The following is a 17,946-nucleotide window of genomic DNA, read 5'->3' on the forward strand; positions in this document are numbered from 1 at the left end:
TGGCAATTACTATTCATTTTTTTGTTTTTTCCTCCTATTTTTTAATGAAAATAATTAATTTGGGTAATATTTTCAGATAAGATTTTCGGATTCCTACGTGTCAAGACTATTCATAATCAGATAAAATTTTCGGATAAGATATTTGGATTCAAATTTTGGATTAATTTCAAAGTTCAAATTTCAGATAAATTTTTGGGTTCAAATTTCGAATGAATTTCAAAATTCAAATTTCAGATAAATTTGGGTTCAAATTTCAGATAAATTTGGGTTCAAATTTCGGATGAATTTCAAAATTTGAATTTCATACAAATAAGGGTTCAAATTTCGGATGAATTTCAAATTTCAGATAAGATTTTCATCCAATAAAATCAAGCCACGTGGCATGTCTATCTTGCCAAATTTTTCTATAAAATCAGAGTCTCAGCTCGTACCTCTCACACCACATCTTTCTATATTTTCATTTCTGAGAGTTTATAATTCATACTTCATTCATTCTGAATGGAAGAATTTAGGAGATGCTTGGAGAGACAAGAGAGAGAAAGAAGAGAGAGAAACCGTAGAGCAGATGAAGTCAATGAGTTGCAGAGACAAGTCAATGAGCAAGTTCTCATAGCAGTGACTTTGGAAGAAGAAGAGAACCAAGGTCGCCGCCATAGTTCACAAGCCGGCCGCCGCCGGAATGTGGAAAGACATAGGCATTCTAGGGGTAAGAATCTTTTGGAAGATTATTTTATCCCAACTTCTTTGTACTCTGATGTTGATTTTCGAAGGCGATTTAGAATGCAACCTCATTTGTTCAATAAAGTCATGCATGATATTTGCAATTATGATGCATACTTTGTTCAAAAGTGTGATGCTGCTGGGGTTTTGGGGCTTCTTCCGGAGCAAAAGCTTACAGCTGTTATACGAATATTGGCGTATGGAGCATCTGCTGATCAGGTGGATGAGATTGCCCGGATGGGGAAGTCCACTACGTTGGAGGCTTTGGTAAGATTTTGTCAAGCTGTTGAAACTCTGTACACTAGGGACTACCTGCGTAGACCTACTCCTAGGGACCTCCAACGGCTTCTACAAAAAGCCGAAGCTCGAGGATTCCCTGGAATGATTGGTAGCATCGACTGCATGCACTGGCAATGGAAGAATTGCCCAACTGCCTGGCAAGGTGATTATGGAAATCGAAAAGGCCAAAAAAGTATCATCCTTGAAGCGGTTGCTGGTTTCGACACATGGGTTTGGCATGCCTTCTTCGGAGTTGCAGGATCACAAAATGACCTCAACGTGCTGGGTCAATCCCTGGTCTTCAACGATGTATTGAGAGGTCAGGGCCCCAATATCACCTATGAAGTCAATAATACAGTGTACCAGACGGGGTATTATCTAGCTGACGGCATCTACCCGAGGTGGACCACTTTTGTCAAATCTATTCCGAATCCCCGATCCCAGAAGCAAAAATTATTTGCTACCTATCAAGAGGGATACAGGAAAGATGTCGAAAGGTGTTTTGGTATCCTTCAAATCATAAAAACACTCGGAGACATGGACACGGAGCGACTCGGAATCGATCCGTCTGGAGAAGAGGGGAAGGAAATGAAGGTGAAACTCTAATTTCCTCTTTTGTTTATTTGGAAAGTGTATGAAACTGAAGAAAAATTGACTTGTTCAATAATAGGCTCAACACCAACCCAACAATGACTATATGCTACGCTACGCAGAGCACCTCATGAAGGAAGCAAAGGTAAAACCCTAATTTTTAGGTTTGTTTACTTGGAAAGTGCAAGAACTGGAAGGAATTTTTTTTATTGGTAGAAAGAATTAAGAGTTTGAGAATTTTATGGTGTCTTAGTTTGTGGGTTTCTGATCTAAATTATTAATTTTTTAACAGCGGGGGGATGGATATCAAGTTGTTACTCCCAAAGGTAAATGAATGCAAATATATATACACATTAGCTTCGTGTTATGATTGTATTTTAATTTGCATTGCTGTTGTGTTGTGTTGGCATGTTCATGTTGTGCTCATGATAAAGTACTTGTTGACGTTGACAATCTTCGTTTGAATGGGAAGCACTACGGTACTTGGAGATGTAGTATGATGGAACATGTCCTAGATAATCTTAGAGGTGTGATCTATGGGCCACGCCCAAGTTTTGTGGTAGAAACAGATGCAAGTGTTGAAGAAATTGCTCGATCAATGGCTGCCGAAGAGAAATGGAACGAGGATGACACCCTGTGTTTTCATACAATCTTGAACCATCTATGTGATGATCTTTTTCTTCATTACTCAAAGAGGAGGAAGGAAACAAGTGCCAAGCAACTGTGGGATGAGCTGCAATTGAGGTTTGGAGCACACGAATCTCGGGTTCAAAAGTACATGGAATTTGATTTGCTCGAGGAGGAGGAACCAATGTGGGTGCAAGCTCAAGAAATGGATTCATTGTTCTTCGCTCTGGTTAGGTGTAACAAAATGGAGATAGATGAGGAATTTCATGTGAATGCAATCATCTCCAAGCTCCCCCCATCTTGGGAGGATGTGTGCATCGAGTTGATGCGCGAGGAGCATTTGCCTGTTACAAAACTAATTCATCGCCTGATTGTTGAACAACAATCACGCATCAATTAGTTAATCACAAGAAAAGGAAACTAGTAGTAAGCTTGATTTTTTTTTATACATGTTTCGAGTTTTAATGGGACCTTCCATGCTTTGATTTTCTTTTAAAATTGATAACATTTTTTTTATTATTATTCAATTGCTCTAACTATTTGTTTAATCATTAACATGTTTGTAATCACCTATGGGAGAAAATTCAACCTCAATACTACTGAGGTTACCTTTCTAGGTGTAGAGTTTAGTAAAAATATTTTTATTTCATTTTATTAATTAAACTGAGCAGTAATACTAGTGTTCACATCCATCAACCGCAGGGTCCGCTCCCCATTCCGTGTATGAAATTTTGGGAAATTATCATTCTTGTCTCCGTCTGGGTAAAATCTATTTAACACTTAAATTTCACTCAACCATTCAAAATCATCTCAATTTAATTGGACAAAACTATAAAAATGTCCAAAGCTTTAACATCTTACAAAGTTTAGGATAACTTTTTAATTTTTATATTATATCACATTATAAATTTATCAATTAAAAATAAATACATCAATTATCAGGCCGGGTTCAGGATAGGGATACCATCCTCAGTTATCTGCCATCCCTATCCAATTCCCAACAAAAATATTATTATTACAATCTATAATATATAATAAAATATATAATAAGGAATGAACATGAGAAACAAGGAAATTAATTATCATAGCTATAGTGGATGAGCTTATAATTTTTTTTTCATTTTATTTGTGGATAGAAGCGATATTCTACTTTAAACTAATCTAAACTTCGTGGATGGAAAATTGAACTTAGATGCAGAGTGGGGAGCACATTCGCTCTACCCAACCTGGCTAAGCCCATGTCTGCAGATGATGCATGCATTTTAGTAAAACAATGGATTCATTTACGTGCCATGTTACCCAATTGATGATTATTGTACGACTAGACGGAAATGAGGCATTATGAGTCATATAATTTGTATGTGGGGAGTTAGCTGGAACAATTGAAGTTAAGGATGAAGTGAGATTCAGAACTCAGTTTCAAAATACGTATCAATAGTTAAAGATTTTGTAAGATGGTCATTCATAATTTTGTACAATGTCTCTCGTAATATTATTTTGGCAAGTAATCCCTTTTATTTATTGCATATATAAATTTAACCATTCTTTACTTTGGTTCATGTAGCTTTAATATAAGCAATTTCACTCCTATAGTAATCCAAACCGTGTGTGACAAGAAATGATCAATTGAACATCAATAGCTAGTGTGATTTTTTTTTTTTTTTTTAGTGGTGTGATCACAAGTAGCCAATCCTTAAGTAACTCACAAAGTGTTGATCCCAAAAGCCCTCCCTTTTTCCCCTATCGTCCTCTGTTGTAAACTCTCTTCTAGATCATAGACTGTACATTCGAAAGAGATCAACAAAAATTCCCCTGTAAATATTTATTGTGACACATGGTATTGTGAGGTCGGCATGTTTTGAATAATTAGCAGATAAGCTTATTGTAAATCAGTTGATTTATTCTTAAACACGTCACAAGGCATTATTCTTTCACTCACTGTTTGCTATCTTTTTTTAAATCTTAATTTAAATCACTATTTTCATTCATTTGTGAGACTTAACTTTGACGTGGCCAACAAGAATAGGATACGTGCTGCCAATTGACCAGGTTTTTCGTGATTTGGATTAACAAACAACATGTTTGGAATTACTAGAATTTAAATTAGGGTAGGGATCATGCCATCAACCATTTTTTTACCTGACAAATTATAATAAAGGCTTCAAATCAAACGTTCAAAGCATAAAAACACTCGGAGACATGGACACAGAGCGACTTGGAATCGATCCGTCTGGCAAGGGCCGGAACGGTGGAGAAGAGCTCAAGGACACGAAGGTGAAACCCTAATTTCTAAGTTTGGTTACTTGGAAAGGAAGGAAAATTGAATTCTTATATAATAGGTTTCTTTTGGTTCTATTCTATATGAGTGTTTAGTGGGCGTGTGTGATCTAAATTAATTCTCTTGTTTTATTAGCTACCAAAACCAACGCCATGGAAGATTGGGGGATTTTATGGAGTTTTTGAAGGAAGAGATGGAATGCCGGTTTCTGGCTATGGTACAATACACTAATATATCTTATTTTCTCATGGCAATTACTGACTCCTGGTCCTGGTTTTGGTTGAAATATGTATATACTTTCATTAAGTTACTGTTTAAATTATATTTCATGTGATTTGTATGTTATATGTTTTCAGTCATCTGGAGAGACTTGAATAAGAGGACCCGAGACATGCATGCGGTCGCCAAGATTGAGTCAAAGTTGAGATCTGAACGTGATAATGAGCAAAGGGAATATGGTATGTCTGGTCTTGCTCGTCCAGAACTTGTTCCCATTGACCCTGTTCGTCTTGATGGGAAGAACTACCCCATCTGGGCGCGGCGAATGGAGTTTTTCCTCAAGGAATTAAAAGTTGAATATGTACTCTATGAGCCATGCCCTAGCATTATTGTAGGATCTGTAGCATTTTCTGGAGGACTTACTGAATTGAAGGATGCTAAAGAGAAATGGATCAAGGATGACTTTCTGGGTCTTCGCACGATCTTGAACTATCTATGCGATGATCTCCTCCATCGTTATGGAAAGAGAAAGAAAACTACAAGTGCTAAACAACTGTGGGACGATCTAAAATTAATGTTTGGAACAAAGAAATATCTGGTTAGAAAGTACATGGATTTTCAGATGGTCGATGAAAAGCCACTTGTGGAGCAAATTCAAGAATTCAATCGCATTTTCGATGAAGTTGTGGCTTCTGGAATGACGTTGAGTGAGAAATTTCATGTATCTGCTATATTATCCAAGCTCCCTGCCTCTTGGAAGCATGTGAACATCAAGTTGAAGCGCAATATTGATGAGCCTTTGACTTTAGAAGTGTTGATGGATCATTTGAGGATTGAAGAAGAGTACGTTTGCGTATGAACCCAACGGATGTATTTTGTTTATGAAATTCATGTAAGAAATTATTAGGGGTTTTTTTTTTATATATCAAAGACTAAGCAAACATGATTGGAATTTCAAAAATCTAAAATTTAGTGCCCTAATTTCTATGTTTGGTTACTTTTTTTGGCTCGTTCTATGTGAGTTGTGTATTGAAGTGGGCACTAGTTAGCCGACTTTGTCTGTGCCTTTAGGAAATTACGATTAATTTGGACAATGAAATGAGTATAAAGAAGCATCACTGTCCCAGACAAGGAAACTTTTGTATCAACTCGATCCGTCTTAATATCAGAAGAAAATAGTTCAAAACAATCTGAACTTGGACAACCCATGGTTTCACAACTTTAAAAAACAACAGAGATTCCAAGTTACTAGTGTTAATGCTCATCTAAAACGATAAAAAAGAAAAGAAGAAAAATAATAAAGTCATATACAGTTGATCCAAATTAAAAATCAAAATCCCATTTGTTGTAACCAAAAAAAGTGATATCAATTTTGAATGCCGCGTCCAAAAATCCAAAAAAACAAAATTTCTTATATATGATGATCCAAAATTGTCATTCCATAATTTGTCCCACAAAAGTTCCAAAATTAAGCTTCTTACTGTAAAACATGTACATCAAGAGTCCAAAAAAGAAAAGCAACACTAGAAAGTGTTTTTGTAACATAAGCAATTTTTATATATGCCAAACTTATCAAAAGCGCTTTTGATTGTCATCCATCGTATTTTGACATGTCAATAGCACTCCCAAACATACCCTAAATATAGTTGATCCCCTACTTTACTTTGCATAAGTTGTCTCAACTAAAGGACTAGAATAATAACAAGACAAGTTCAAACCACATATGAGTGGGGTGTTAAAAATAGGTCCAAACTCTAGAAGTGATATTATATAATCAAAATAATTTTCTCTAATATTTCATTTATATTTTACATTCATATCTTTTAATATGTTTGATTATATTAAACATAAGGATAAATATTTATTATTTATTATTGTCTTTTTATTATTATTAAAACCGATCATCCACTCCAATTCAATATCAATTGGATCGGATCGGATTGGATTTAAACATCTAATATGATTGGATCAGATTGAAAAAATCACAATTCAATCTATATTGGATCGGATGCGGATTGACTAAATTGTATTGGTTTCGAACTGATGTACACCCCTAACACCACTATTAGATCCACCCCAGCAGCCTAGCAGAGGCAAAAGGCCCCCTAGGCCTCAAAATCAGCTTCCAACGCACAAATCTTGTTAGGGAAAGAGATGAGCTCCACCAATCCGAGCAAGATGAGCCTAAACTCCTGTCCGTGGGCTGTGACGTAAGCGTTGACGCCCGTTTCATATCGACTTATGGATTGCGTACCATATAATTTAAATTCAACTTCAATTCAATCGAATGAAAAATTTATCAACCCCGAACAACTTCTGCTAGACTAGCTAAAGGTGAAATACGTGCATATAACTGAATGAAAGATAGTGGGGACCCTTTGTAAATAGAATGAATGAAACAAAGTGACTAATATGAGAAATTTTGGTGTTGTGATAGCTTTGATTGTCATATGAACCTGCAGGTGTTTGTGATAGATTTTGTACCTGGTGGTTTGGCATGCCTCATGAAAAAAGAGGCCGAACTAGATATTGTAAAGAATTTCCTCCTGAAGACTCTCCACCTGCAAGGGTGGGCGAAGACAATTGATAATTTTACAATAGGAGAAGGTGTTCAGCCTGCAAGTTTTAAGGTTCACTTGGATCAATATTGTGGGAAGGAAATTTTAGTTGCAATTAGCTGCATATTTTGGTGGTAGCAAAGAGTTGCTGCTGTTGACTCGTCAATGGGCCGGGTCGGGCTAGTCCGGCCCAAATTTAATGGGCTTGGGTTGGGTCGGGCCGAGCTTTAAAGAGGAGAGAGAAAATATCCGGGTCGAGTTTTTTTAGAAAATTGAAAGCCCAAGCCTAACCTATGAGCCGGGCTTGAGAAAGCCCATTTGGCCGGGCTGAGCTAAACCTAACGGGCCGGGCCTAAACGGGCCCTACTTCATTCAAAAAAAATCATAAACTTAATCATAAAGGCATTTTAGTCCAAATTTGAGATTAAACTCACTTAATTCCAATATTTTCACTTCAAACCAAATTCATAGAACACCCAATAAAGTCACACAACTTATAAGATTTTTCACAAAACTAATAAAACCAAGTATTATTTTTGAGGTTATTACATAATTAGATCGTAATACGTTTTAAGAAATAATTTTTAAAAATCCTAAGTATCAAAAAAATATTTTTTTAAATGATGGTATGAATAAATAATTGACACAAATTACTGTGTTAATCATCTAATTATAAACTAGGAATGAGTAAAGAAAAGTAAATGAAATGAAACAAATTATATATGTGATTTAAGTGATATAATCCTAAACCTAAACTCTTATTTATACATAATTATATATATATATATATATGCGGGTCTAACGGGCCGGGCTTTTGTGAGCTGGCCGGGCTTTCTTGGGCTTAATTGGGCCGGGCCGGACTTCAAATATCCAAGTCCAAGTCTAACCCGGCCCAAAACGGGCCATCTCAAAGCCCATAACTGGCCGGATCGGGCTTTTTTCGATGGGCCGGGCGGGCTCCCATTGGCCCATGATCCCGCGGACCAAATGATGAGGCCTTATGCTGGATCATTTTACTGATATCATATACCAAATACACATATGAAAATTTGAATATGTCCTTAAATTAGAAAAAAAAAATTACATGAGTTAAATTTCCAGAATTAAAACTACGAAAGTGAAAATTTCATCAAAATACAGGAAAAAAAAAGTGGCTTTTTGATAATTTATTATAGTTTACATTTCATCCAAAATTTGAGCAATGAAGTATTGTAGGAGATCCTTGTTGGGCTCGTGGGAGCGTTCCCGCGTAGACGAACGGTCAGTAATGCTGATTTCCGAAAATACGCCCATAGAAATGAAAATATTCCCACCTCCCAAACGAGTCCTCGTAGATGCTCTCTTCAATTCCGTTTCTAACTGCCAAACTGAAACCAGCGCCCTCCATGATCCTTTCCTCACTCGCACACCCAACTCAACACTCTCTCTATCTTTCTCTCTCTACTTTTGTACGGACACACACACACACACACACACTTTTTCTCTCTACGCTGCGAGATTAATTGAAGAAGGTCTCTCTCTCGCACTCAAAGCGTCAGCTTCTTCCTCTAAAATCTTCTGCATTTTCGTTTCTGTTCACTGATTTTCTAGCTCTGTTTCAAATTTTTTCTCCATTTTGTAGAGAATGGCGAAAACGCTCAAAGATCTCCTCACCGAAACAAAGAAAGCAGAGGAAGCTCAGCCTCTCGCTCCGGTGCCGGCGGTAATTGAGAACTCCGCAGACAAGGACGTCTCGCCGGAGAAGCTGAGCCGTTTTCCGATACAAGAAAAGAAACTTGAAGACTCGCAGCTCTTTGTGGAATCCGACTCGTCATCCGGTGATCCTCAGCCACAAGTCGCTCCGGTATCTGAAGAATCGCCTGAGACAAAGACGGCGGAGAAAGATTCCGACTATTTGAAGAATGAAGGTTCAAATTCAAGTGTGAATTCAACGGATTCCTTACTGTTTGAAAGTTCGAATTCATGCGAGAAAGAAAGTTCGAATTCATGCGAGAAAGAAAGTTCGAATTCATGCGAGAAAGAAAATTCAAATTCATGCGAGAAAGAAAGTTCAATCACCTCTGATTCAATTCCGACGGAGATGGCGAGCTCCGAGAAGTGTATGGAATCTTTGGAAAATGTCAATGCACCGAGACTGAACGAAATGCGTGAGAAGCAGCCGGCGAAGAAGTCGGCGAAGTTCCAGTGCGACGACAACGTTTCGGATAGTGTGAGCGTGGCGAAGCCAGGGGTGCTGAAGCCGTGTCCAAGTGTGGGAGCGAGCCTTGAGAACTTTGAACTTTGGAAGGTTGAAGGTTCGCCGAAGATGCGATCCAACGGTGGTGGTAGTACGGCAGAGGGCACAGCGATGGTGGAGGAGGCATGGGAGAGACTCAAGAAGTCCTACGTGTACTTCAAAGGCAAGCCGGTGGGCACTCTTGCAGCTATGGATCCAATGGCCGAAGATTTGAACTACAATCAGGTATACCAAACGATTCTCGTTAATTGTTGATTAGTTTTCATATTGCACATATCTCTTTGATCTCTGTTGGTATGAATTGCAATTTAGTTACTGGAATTTGAGTACTTGTTAGTGTTTGTGTCTGTTTGGAGTCATGCGTTTAATAATTTGTGGCACAAATTAGCCTATTAGTTTCTCTGCTGATAGATGACATTATACAAATAATATATCAAAGACTGGGTAGGCAATTGAAGCGCTGTGTACATCAATAACCATTTGGATCTAGGTAAAGCACTGGTATATGAATCCCATGTTAGTGTAAAAGAGATTTGATAAATTAAATTTGATCCAGTGCATTCATGTAATTGATATGTTTTTGTTTGTTTGTTGTTGTTGTTGTTGTAGATTTGATCACTTGGTCATAAGTAATGTCCTTTATATTGCTTAAATTGTTAGGCATTAATCATAATAAATAGCGACTAAGATGAGAAATTTATGTGTAGTGAGAGATTTAATTATCATATGAACCTGCAGGTGTTTGTGAGAGATTTTGTACCTACTGGTTTGGCCTGCCTGATGCAAAAAGACCCTGAACTAGATATTGTAAAGAATTTCCTCCTAAAGACCCTCCACCTCCAAGGTTGGGAGAAGAGGATTGATAATTTTACACTTGGAGAAGGTGTTATGCCTGCAAGTTTTAAGATTCTCTTTGATCAATATCGTGGGAAGGAAACTTTAGTTGCAGATTTTGGTGGCAGCGCAATTGGAAGAGTTGCTCCTGTCGATTCTGGGTTCTGGTGGATCATTTTACTGAGATCATACACCAAATGCACTCGTGACCATACACTGGCAGAGCTTCCTGAGGTGCAGAAGGGAATGAAACTAATTCTCAACCTATGCTTGTCAGATGGCTTTGACACATTCCCGACACTTCTCTGTGCAGATGGCTGTAGCATGATTGATAGGAGGATGGTGAGTCTTTTCTTTTTTGTTTCTAGGATTCTTGGCATAGTATAATGAGTATGAGTATGGATAAATAATCCAAAAGGCCATATGCATTGTATATGACAAAACATATATACATACGTACTAATACACACATATATGTGTTGAAAGCTTGATTTAATATTGCCACAACCGCCATTTGGGCAGCTAGATAAAGCTAGATTGTCATTTTTGCACTTTCATGGCGTACAGATTGTTTATAAGATAACTTGATACCTGACTTCAAGGGATAACAGAATTAGAGGCTCCAATGAATTGAATTTCACCAACTTTGCTTGCTTTTTGAACAGGGGATTTATGGTTATCCAATTGAGATTCAGTCACTTTTCTACTTCGCATTGAGGTGTGCAAGGCAACTGTTGAAGCCAGAGCTTGGTGGTAAGGAACTTCTTAAGCGGATAGATAAGCGCATCACAGCTCTAAGCTTTCACATTCAGAAGTATTACTGGCTTGATTTTGCACAGCTAAACAACATATACCGCTACAAAACCGAGGAGTATTCCCATACTGCAGTCAACAAGTTTAATGTGATTCCAGAATCCATCCCTGACTGGGTTTTTGATTTCATGCCGTTGAGAGGAGGGTATTTGATTGGCAATGTTAGCCCAGCTCGGATGGACTTCAGGTGGTTTTTAGTTGGGAATTGTATTGCCATCCTTAGTTCCCTAGCAACACCTGAGCAAGCTACAGCTATTATGGACTTGATTGAGGAGCGGTGGGAGGACTTGATCGGGGAGATGCCTCTGAAAATTGTATACCCAGCATTAGAGGGACATGAGTGGAGGACTGTCACGGGGTTTGATCCAAAGAACACAAGATGGAGTTATCACAATGGTGGCTCTTGGCCAAGTAAGTCTCATGGAGATGGTGTTATCACAATGTGCTATTTGCATTAGCTCTTTATCTTTTCTGTTCTTTTTGTTCATGTCTTGTTTTGATTTGTCTCTGTTACATGCTATGTTTATTCATTTTAGCACCTCTAGTAGTCATTTTCACCATTAAAGTATAAAAGTTTTTGCTTTAAATATTGGTGGCTCAAGGCTGGTTTTGTTAGTTTCCGTTGATTTGTAAATCTTTCAGATAATGTCCCCTGTGTCTATTTGCTTGATATTACAATTTGCAGTTCTATTTTGCTACTTGAAGCCTAGTGCTAGTTCTATTTGACTGAGACCTTTCAATTACATTTCATGAACATTAGTACCCACTTTATATGAGTAGGCTAGTTATTGTTTTTATTAAACTAAGCTACAAGTACTACTTTCGTCCAAAAAAAAACGCTACAAGTACTACTTACCTGACATAGTATCTTTTATTTTAAACGTCTTTATTTGCTGATGGTAACCACTTTTCCAATCGAAATCTTCTGGTATATAAATGTTGTGGGATACATTTCTGAATGTAATTTGGGAAAGCGTGCCAAATGGTTGTGCTATTCATGATATTTTGATGCTTGTTCACAGAATTCTGAATGTGTTTGTTCTAAAACAATTGGTTAATGTTATTGCATCTGTCTTGTAGCACTGCTGTGGTTGCTTACTGCAGCATGTATCAAGACGGGGAGGCCTCAGACTGCTAAGAGAGCAATTGAACAGGTGGAGCAGAGGCTCTCAAAGGACGGGTGGCCAGAATACTATGACGGCAAGGCAGGGAGATATATCGGGAAGCAAGCGAGGAAGTACCAGACTTGGAGCATCTCCGGATATCTGTTAGCTAAACTGATGATCGAGAACCCAGCCAATCTTTCACTCATCTCTCTTGAAGAGGACAAGAAGATAGCCAAGCCAAGGCTCACCCGCTCCGCTTCCTTTTGAGTCAAACCAGTGGCAGCAGCATACATGATGCATTACAGGTATATGAGATTTCTCTTTACCCATGAATGCTGGAGGGAAACTAGCTGATAAAACTGATTGAGTTGCAGTTTTGTGATTCATTAACATGATTTGCTAGTATGCTACTGAGATATACAGCCCCTGCATTTTCCTTTGCAGTTTCTTAATATCTGGCTTTGAATAGTAAATGGTCTATAAGCATTTTGGAAAGTAATGCAACATGGCCATTGTTCTGCTTACCAATTATTTGGCTAAGTATTTCAAGCTTTTATGGTGGGAATTTGCCTCCTATTTTCCTTTGCACTGTCATAGGTTCTTTTGATAGATATCGGTTTTGTTGAATAATTTCTATACTTGGTGTACGTTAAGTGTTTCGAAGGCCAATGGCACAAAGTTGTGATGGCAGATTAAGAGGGCGACAGAGTCTGCTGAAGGTTGTGTTAAAGACTTCATCTTTGGATAAAAAAGGCAACCTGAAAGAGAAATTGAGAAGCTGGCCCTTAACAGTGCAAAGGAACATCCTTAGTTAAATAGGCAGTTAACAATGTATTGAGAATGATTCTACTGTTCTTGTTAGTTTTATGTGGTGATATTTGGACCTTATGTGGTGATATTTCATGTCTTGTTTCATTTCATGTACTGCTGAGATAAAACCAAATTCAGTATGGATATGATTCTTGGGCAGTGTTTTATAATTTTGGAATCCTTTGCATTATTTGGAAATGGTCACATAACGATAGAAATTCTTATTAGATCGGTTAACATGTCCTATTCAAAAAATTAACGACACATGTGAATGTTGTCATAGATATGCAAATACAATTAGTATTTTTTCTCATGTCGTACAAGATTATACATATACAAATAGAAAATAGATGGTTTCATCTAGGAATATCTTTTAAAGAAATATTATTTTTATCTACTACTGAGGGGAGTGAAGGTGAAGACATGCATCTCCAATGTCCTCTCCTTGACCTCCTCGGTTTGTACTCAAACTTCATAAACAAATTCACTTGAAACACAAAACCAAGCAGAGAAAATGGATGAATTTGGTCTTCAAAATCTCTTTGCCTCAGAATCTGACCGCATGCCCTCACAAAATTCCTTAAGCTGATCAAAATCTCTTTGCCTCAGAAGCCATTTCTCTTGTTTTACAGGTAAAAAATGAAATAGAAAAGAATACTTGTGAGCTCTGTTTCGTCAGTTAATTTCTCTCTTCTTGCAATTGGTTTCCTGGCTTCCACAATTTGCTTCACTAATGCAATAACTTTCTCATCCAATGCCAAATATTCTGGGGCTCGACCTCCAGGGATTACAAGAGCATCATAACTTGAGACATATAGAGCTTCAAAGTCAGCTGTTAAAGTGAAATTATGGCCCGGCTTCTCACTGTATGTTTGGTCACCTTCAAAATCATGGACAGCAGTTGCACAGATTTCACCAGCTTTCTTCTTGGGGCAAACTGCATCAACATGGCATCCTAGAGCTTGAAGAGACTGAAAAGGCACAATTACCTCATAATCTTCCATGAAGTCCTACAAGAGTTGAGGGAGAGAGAGTGAATGATGCTTAGTAACTGTGAGAAATATAAAACTAAAGAAGTCTTTTAAAATTCATAAAGGATGTACTTGTCTATGTATCATGTTTAGAAGCCATAATTCAAACAACTTGAGAAATAACCAGTATGCATGTTTGGATTTACTTTCACAAGTTCACAATTCACACAAATGACCTGACAAACAAGTATTCCAATGGGCAACGGACCCAGGTAGGCAGACCAATGAATCATACCACCATAACATTGAAAAAACACATAGGAATGAGCGATGGAACCTTATCACACCAGAATGGTGGCAAATCTGGTAAAGCCTATTCAGGTTATTTTCACCATCTTTCAGAAGTATCTGTAAAAGGGCAAATCTTGATACCATATAGACTCAATATTGATCGGCATCACAATTTCATATTTCTCATTGCACTACGAAGGAAAATAAAACTTACCCCACAGAGAAACAGGATCCTCCTATCTGAACCAGTTATGTTACCTCCTAGTGTCTTCACAAAAAGCCTAATTAATTCAGGATGGCCTTCATATGTAGCCCCAGTAATTATATTACCATCAACAACACACACCAACAAGGTCTCGGGTTCCACCCAATAAGCACCTGCAGCAACAAGTACAGGTCTGACAGCTGGGAAGGCTTTACACTTCCTACCTTTAACCGAGCCTGCAGCTGCTGGGACAAGTTGCCCTTGGCAAACTGAAACAATTGGCTTTCAGGAGTCAGAAAACTTTCTCACCAATTCTAAAACCGACGCATCCAAAGCAAGATATTCAGGTGCCCATCCTCCTGGTATTATTAATCCATCATATTTGTTAAATTCAATGTCATCAAATGTTGCATTGAGTGCGAAATTGTGACCACGTGATCCAGAATAAGTCTGCAACCAAAGAAAAAAAATAGAGAAAACCAAAAAACATATTAAAACAAAGGGGGACCAGAAAGACATGTAGCATTTGAAGATTTGTAAATTAAACACAGATCACGATTCAGCAAACCTAGGTAGCCCATTATCAGATTATTTTCACTTAGAGACGAGGGCACTAATGCAATTTTATTTATTGAACATGGTGTACGCAGTGACGTTGGAGCCAATAATTTGTTCACGCTGTCTTGTCCCCAGAACTCAAGCTCAATACAGGCTGGTTCTCTAGCTCATAATGAATGAGCAAGCACTCTAACAAAACTCCTAACATGTGTTCTTGTTTGAGCTTACTTTAGTCTCGCTGTCCACACAACCTAGAACTATAACCTACGGATTGCTATTTTTCAATCTAATAGTGGCTCTAATCAACAATATAACTTATTCATTTTGTCTATAATTAAGGCTACCAACGATTTGCTGATGCAAAAAACTAAACTTGAAAGCGTGATGTTCGTTCGTAAACTTGACAAACTAATTTCCAGTCCCAACAGATTCCAAATTTTTGAGGAGGCAACATAATCCCATATGCGAGAATTGTAAGCACTTCAATCTTTGAGACAAATTTCTTGTTTTGGGTTTACAAATTCAAGTGAAGTAAGCATTAATCTTCAATCTAATTTAGTGTGCTTAATTACAGAGCATGGAAAAGACCAATTGACAGTGCTCAAGTGATGTAATGAGGCTAAAGAAAACGATTTTCATTAAAAATAGAAAAAAGAAAAGGCAAAAGAAGCAGAGGTGGGTGACCTGGTGAGCAGGAGAAAGTTGATGAATGGTTGTGCAGCAGATATCACCAGCTTTCTTGCCAGGACAGACGGCATCAACGGACACTCCATATGCCTGCAGTGCTTGAAATGGAACCATCGCCTCGTAGTCTTCCACGTAGTCCCCCAATACCAGCAACACCCTGCGTTCACCTTTCGCCATTTTCTTGGAATTTGAGAGAGAGAGAGAGAGAGAGAGAGAGAGAGAGAGAGAGAGAGAGGGAGAGAGAGAATTTGGTTGGATTAAACTCTTAGATGGATAAAGAAATCGAATATGCTTAAAACGTATTGCCGCGCGGCTATGCTCTATAAATAGAACATGTTAAACGGTTAGCCGAGCGGCGATACTATATAAATAGAATATCAAAACGTATAGCTGCACGGCTATACTGTTCATATAGAATATCTAACAGTATAGCCGCTCGGCTGGACTTTATAAATGGAATATGTTAAAAAGTATAGCCGCCCGGCTATACTCTATAAATAGAATATGTTAAAAGTATAGCCGCCGGGCTGGATTTTATAAAAAGTATAGCCGCCCGGCTGGACTTTATAAATAGAAACCCCCTTCCTTGAACATTGGTCAATTCTCACTTTACCCCCTCAAAGTTAAAGTGACCGACTTTGCCCCATTGACCAATGTTTCGTGTTTCACTTAACCACTTTCCGTCAACGCCATTCCAATTTCCATTAAACTAATGACGTGGCAGGGGTAGTTTGGTCAATTCAACTGAGCTGGGATTCCACTTTCCGTCAACGCCATTCCACTTTCCGTCAAAGCTTGATAAAACCAAGCTGCAGAAAAAAACAAAGAAAACTAAATCCACAAAACAAGAAAAATAAACACAATGACACAAAAAAAGGAAAACAAAAGTAACAAAGAAAACACCAAGATGATCGTTCTAAATGTAACAACATAACATGGCCAACAAGGCAGAGGAGGCCACAACAAAGCAACTCTAACAGTAAAATATGAAGAAATGTGCAGAACAAAATCCCATACCACTAATGGAAGAGGAAGCAATTAGATGACGTATGATCATCGACAATCACAAGAGCAAGAAATAAGAAACACAATTGTGAAATCAAAACCAAATGAAAAAGAATAATACGTTAATGGTCAATGACCAACGCAAACATGATAGAGTGGTCGCAGACAGAATCTCCTCAATTTTCCTCTGAGACAATTCCCACGGGAGCCACCACACATAGCGATCATGGCAATCTGCAAATCGCAAATCTACATGTGAGTGTGGTGATCCGACTGTGCCGGAGATGGAGAAACATAGAAAACAGAGAGTAAGAGAAACAAAGAAACTGAAAAACTGAAACAGCACTTCGATTCATCTCCGTATATTGACGTTCTTAATCAAAGTTGCGATACTAAAACGCAAAACCAAAAGGTGGAATAGTTATGCAGTTGGTGGAATTGGGAAGGCAATGGGTGGTTCCCGAGAGGATAAGTCTGTGTCGAAACTTGGTTATCTGATGTTTTTCGGAAATCTTCTTTACAAGTTAAATCCTTGAACACACTCACTCATATTGTTAATACGACTGAATAAATGGCCTAGGCGGGCACTAGGCGGGCTAGGCAGTCTAGGCGGTCTAGGCGGGCGCTAGGCGGTCATGCTATGAGAGAGAGAGAGAGAGAGAGGTCGCCGGTTATGTCAGAGCGAGAGAGAGGGGCTAGAAGACGGCTCGTGTTCGAATGAATTCAAGGAGATCCATTTTGTCTCATAGTCATTATATTCTATTTATAGCTTATAACCACACGGCTACACTTTTTGATATTCATATGCTATAGCCGCACGGCTATACCTTTAACGTATTATACAATATAACCGCAGCTATACTCTTTAATAATTCTATTTATGCGCCACAGGTCAAAACGAGTATTTTTTGAAAAAAAATTTAAAACACCGAGTATATATACATAGTGGGATCCTTCTTTTCTTTTAAATTTTTTGCCCGATTTTTGTTTATCGATAAAAGTAGTTTATAACATTATTTATTACTATCTGGCTTGGATAAGAATCGAATGGCAAGGTATGGTATGAAAGGGTAAAGGTTGCAAGAATATTGTGCCTCATAAAGTATGACAAGTTTAGACCAATATGCAAGAAGAGAGAAATTAATTGAAGAAACAGAG

The 17,946-nt window shown here is 38.0% G+C and overlaps 3 protein-coding genes and 1 pseudogene across 3 annotated transcripts; 3 read left to right on the plus strand and 1 right to left on the minus strand.

Moving 5' to 3' along the window:
* On the plus strand, nt 1,537–2,617 carry LOC109947433. Its single transcript, XM_020557412.1, has 4 exons — nt 1,537–1,593; nt 1,670–1,735; nt 1,883–1,916; nt 2,025–2,617. Exons 1-4 carry the CDS (start codon nt 1,537–1,539, stop codon nt 2,615–2,617), a joined length of 750 nt encoding a protein of 249 aa, XP_020413001.1.
* LOC18787186 lies at nt 4,417–5,573 on the plus strand. Its single transcript, XM_007219740.2, has 3 exons — nt 4,417–4,491; nt 4,631–4,712; nt 4,852–5,573. Exons 1-3 carry the CDS (start codon nt 4,417–4,419, stop codon nt 5,571–5,573), a joined length of 879 nt encoding a protein of 292 aa, XP_007219802.2.
* Nucleotides 8,897–13,219, plus strand: LOC18786351 (probable alkaline/neutral invertase F). Its single transcript, XM_020558631.1, has 6 exons — nt 8,897–9,023; nt 9,108–9,733; nt 10,247–10,684; nt 11,008–11,566; nt 12,236–12,566; nt 12,859–13,219. Exons 1-5 carry the CDS (start codon nt 8,897–8,899, stop codon nt 12,526–12,528), a joined length of 2,043 nt encoding a protein of 680 aa, XP_020414220.1. The 3' UTR covers nt 12,529–12,566; nt 12,859–13,219.
* Nucleotides 13,356–15,981, minus strand: LOC109947723 (annotated as a pseudogene).

This window comes from Prunus persica, chromosome G2 (assembly GCF_000346465.2).
Source record: "Prunus persica cultivar Lovell chromosome G2, Prunus_persica_NCBIv2, whole genome shotgun sequence".
NCBI lineage: Eukaryota > Viridiplantae > Streptophyta > Magnoliopsida > Rosales > Rosaceae > Prunus > Prunus persica.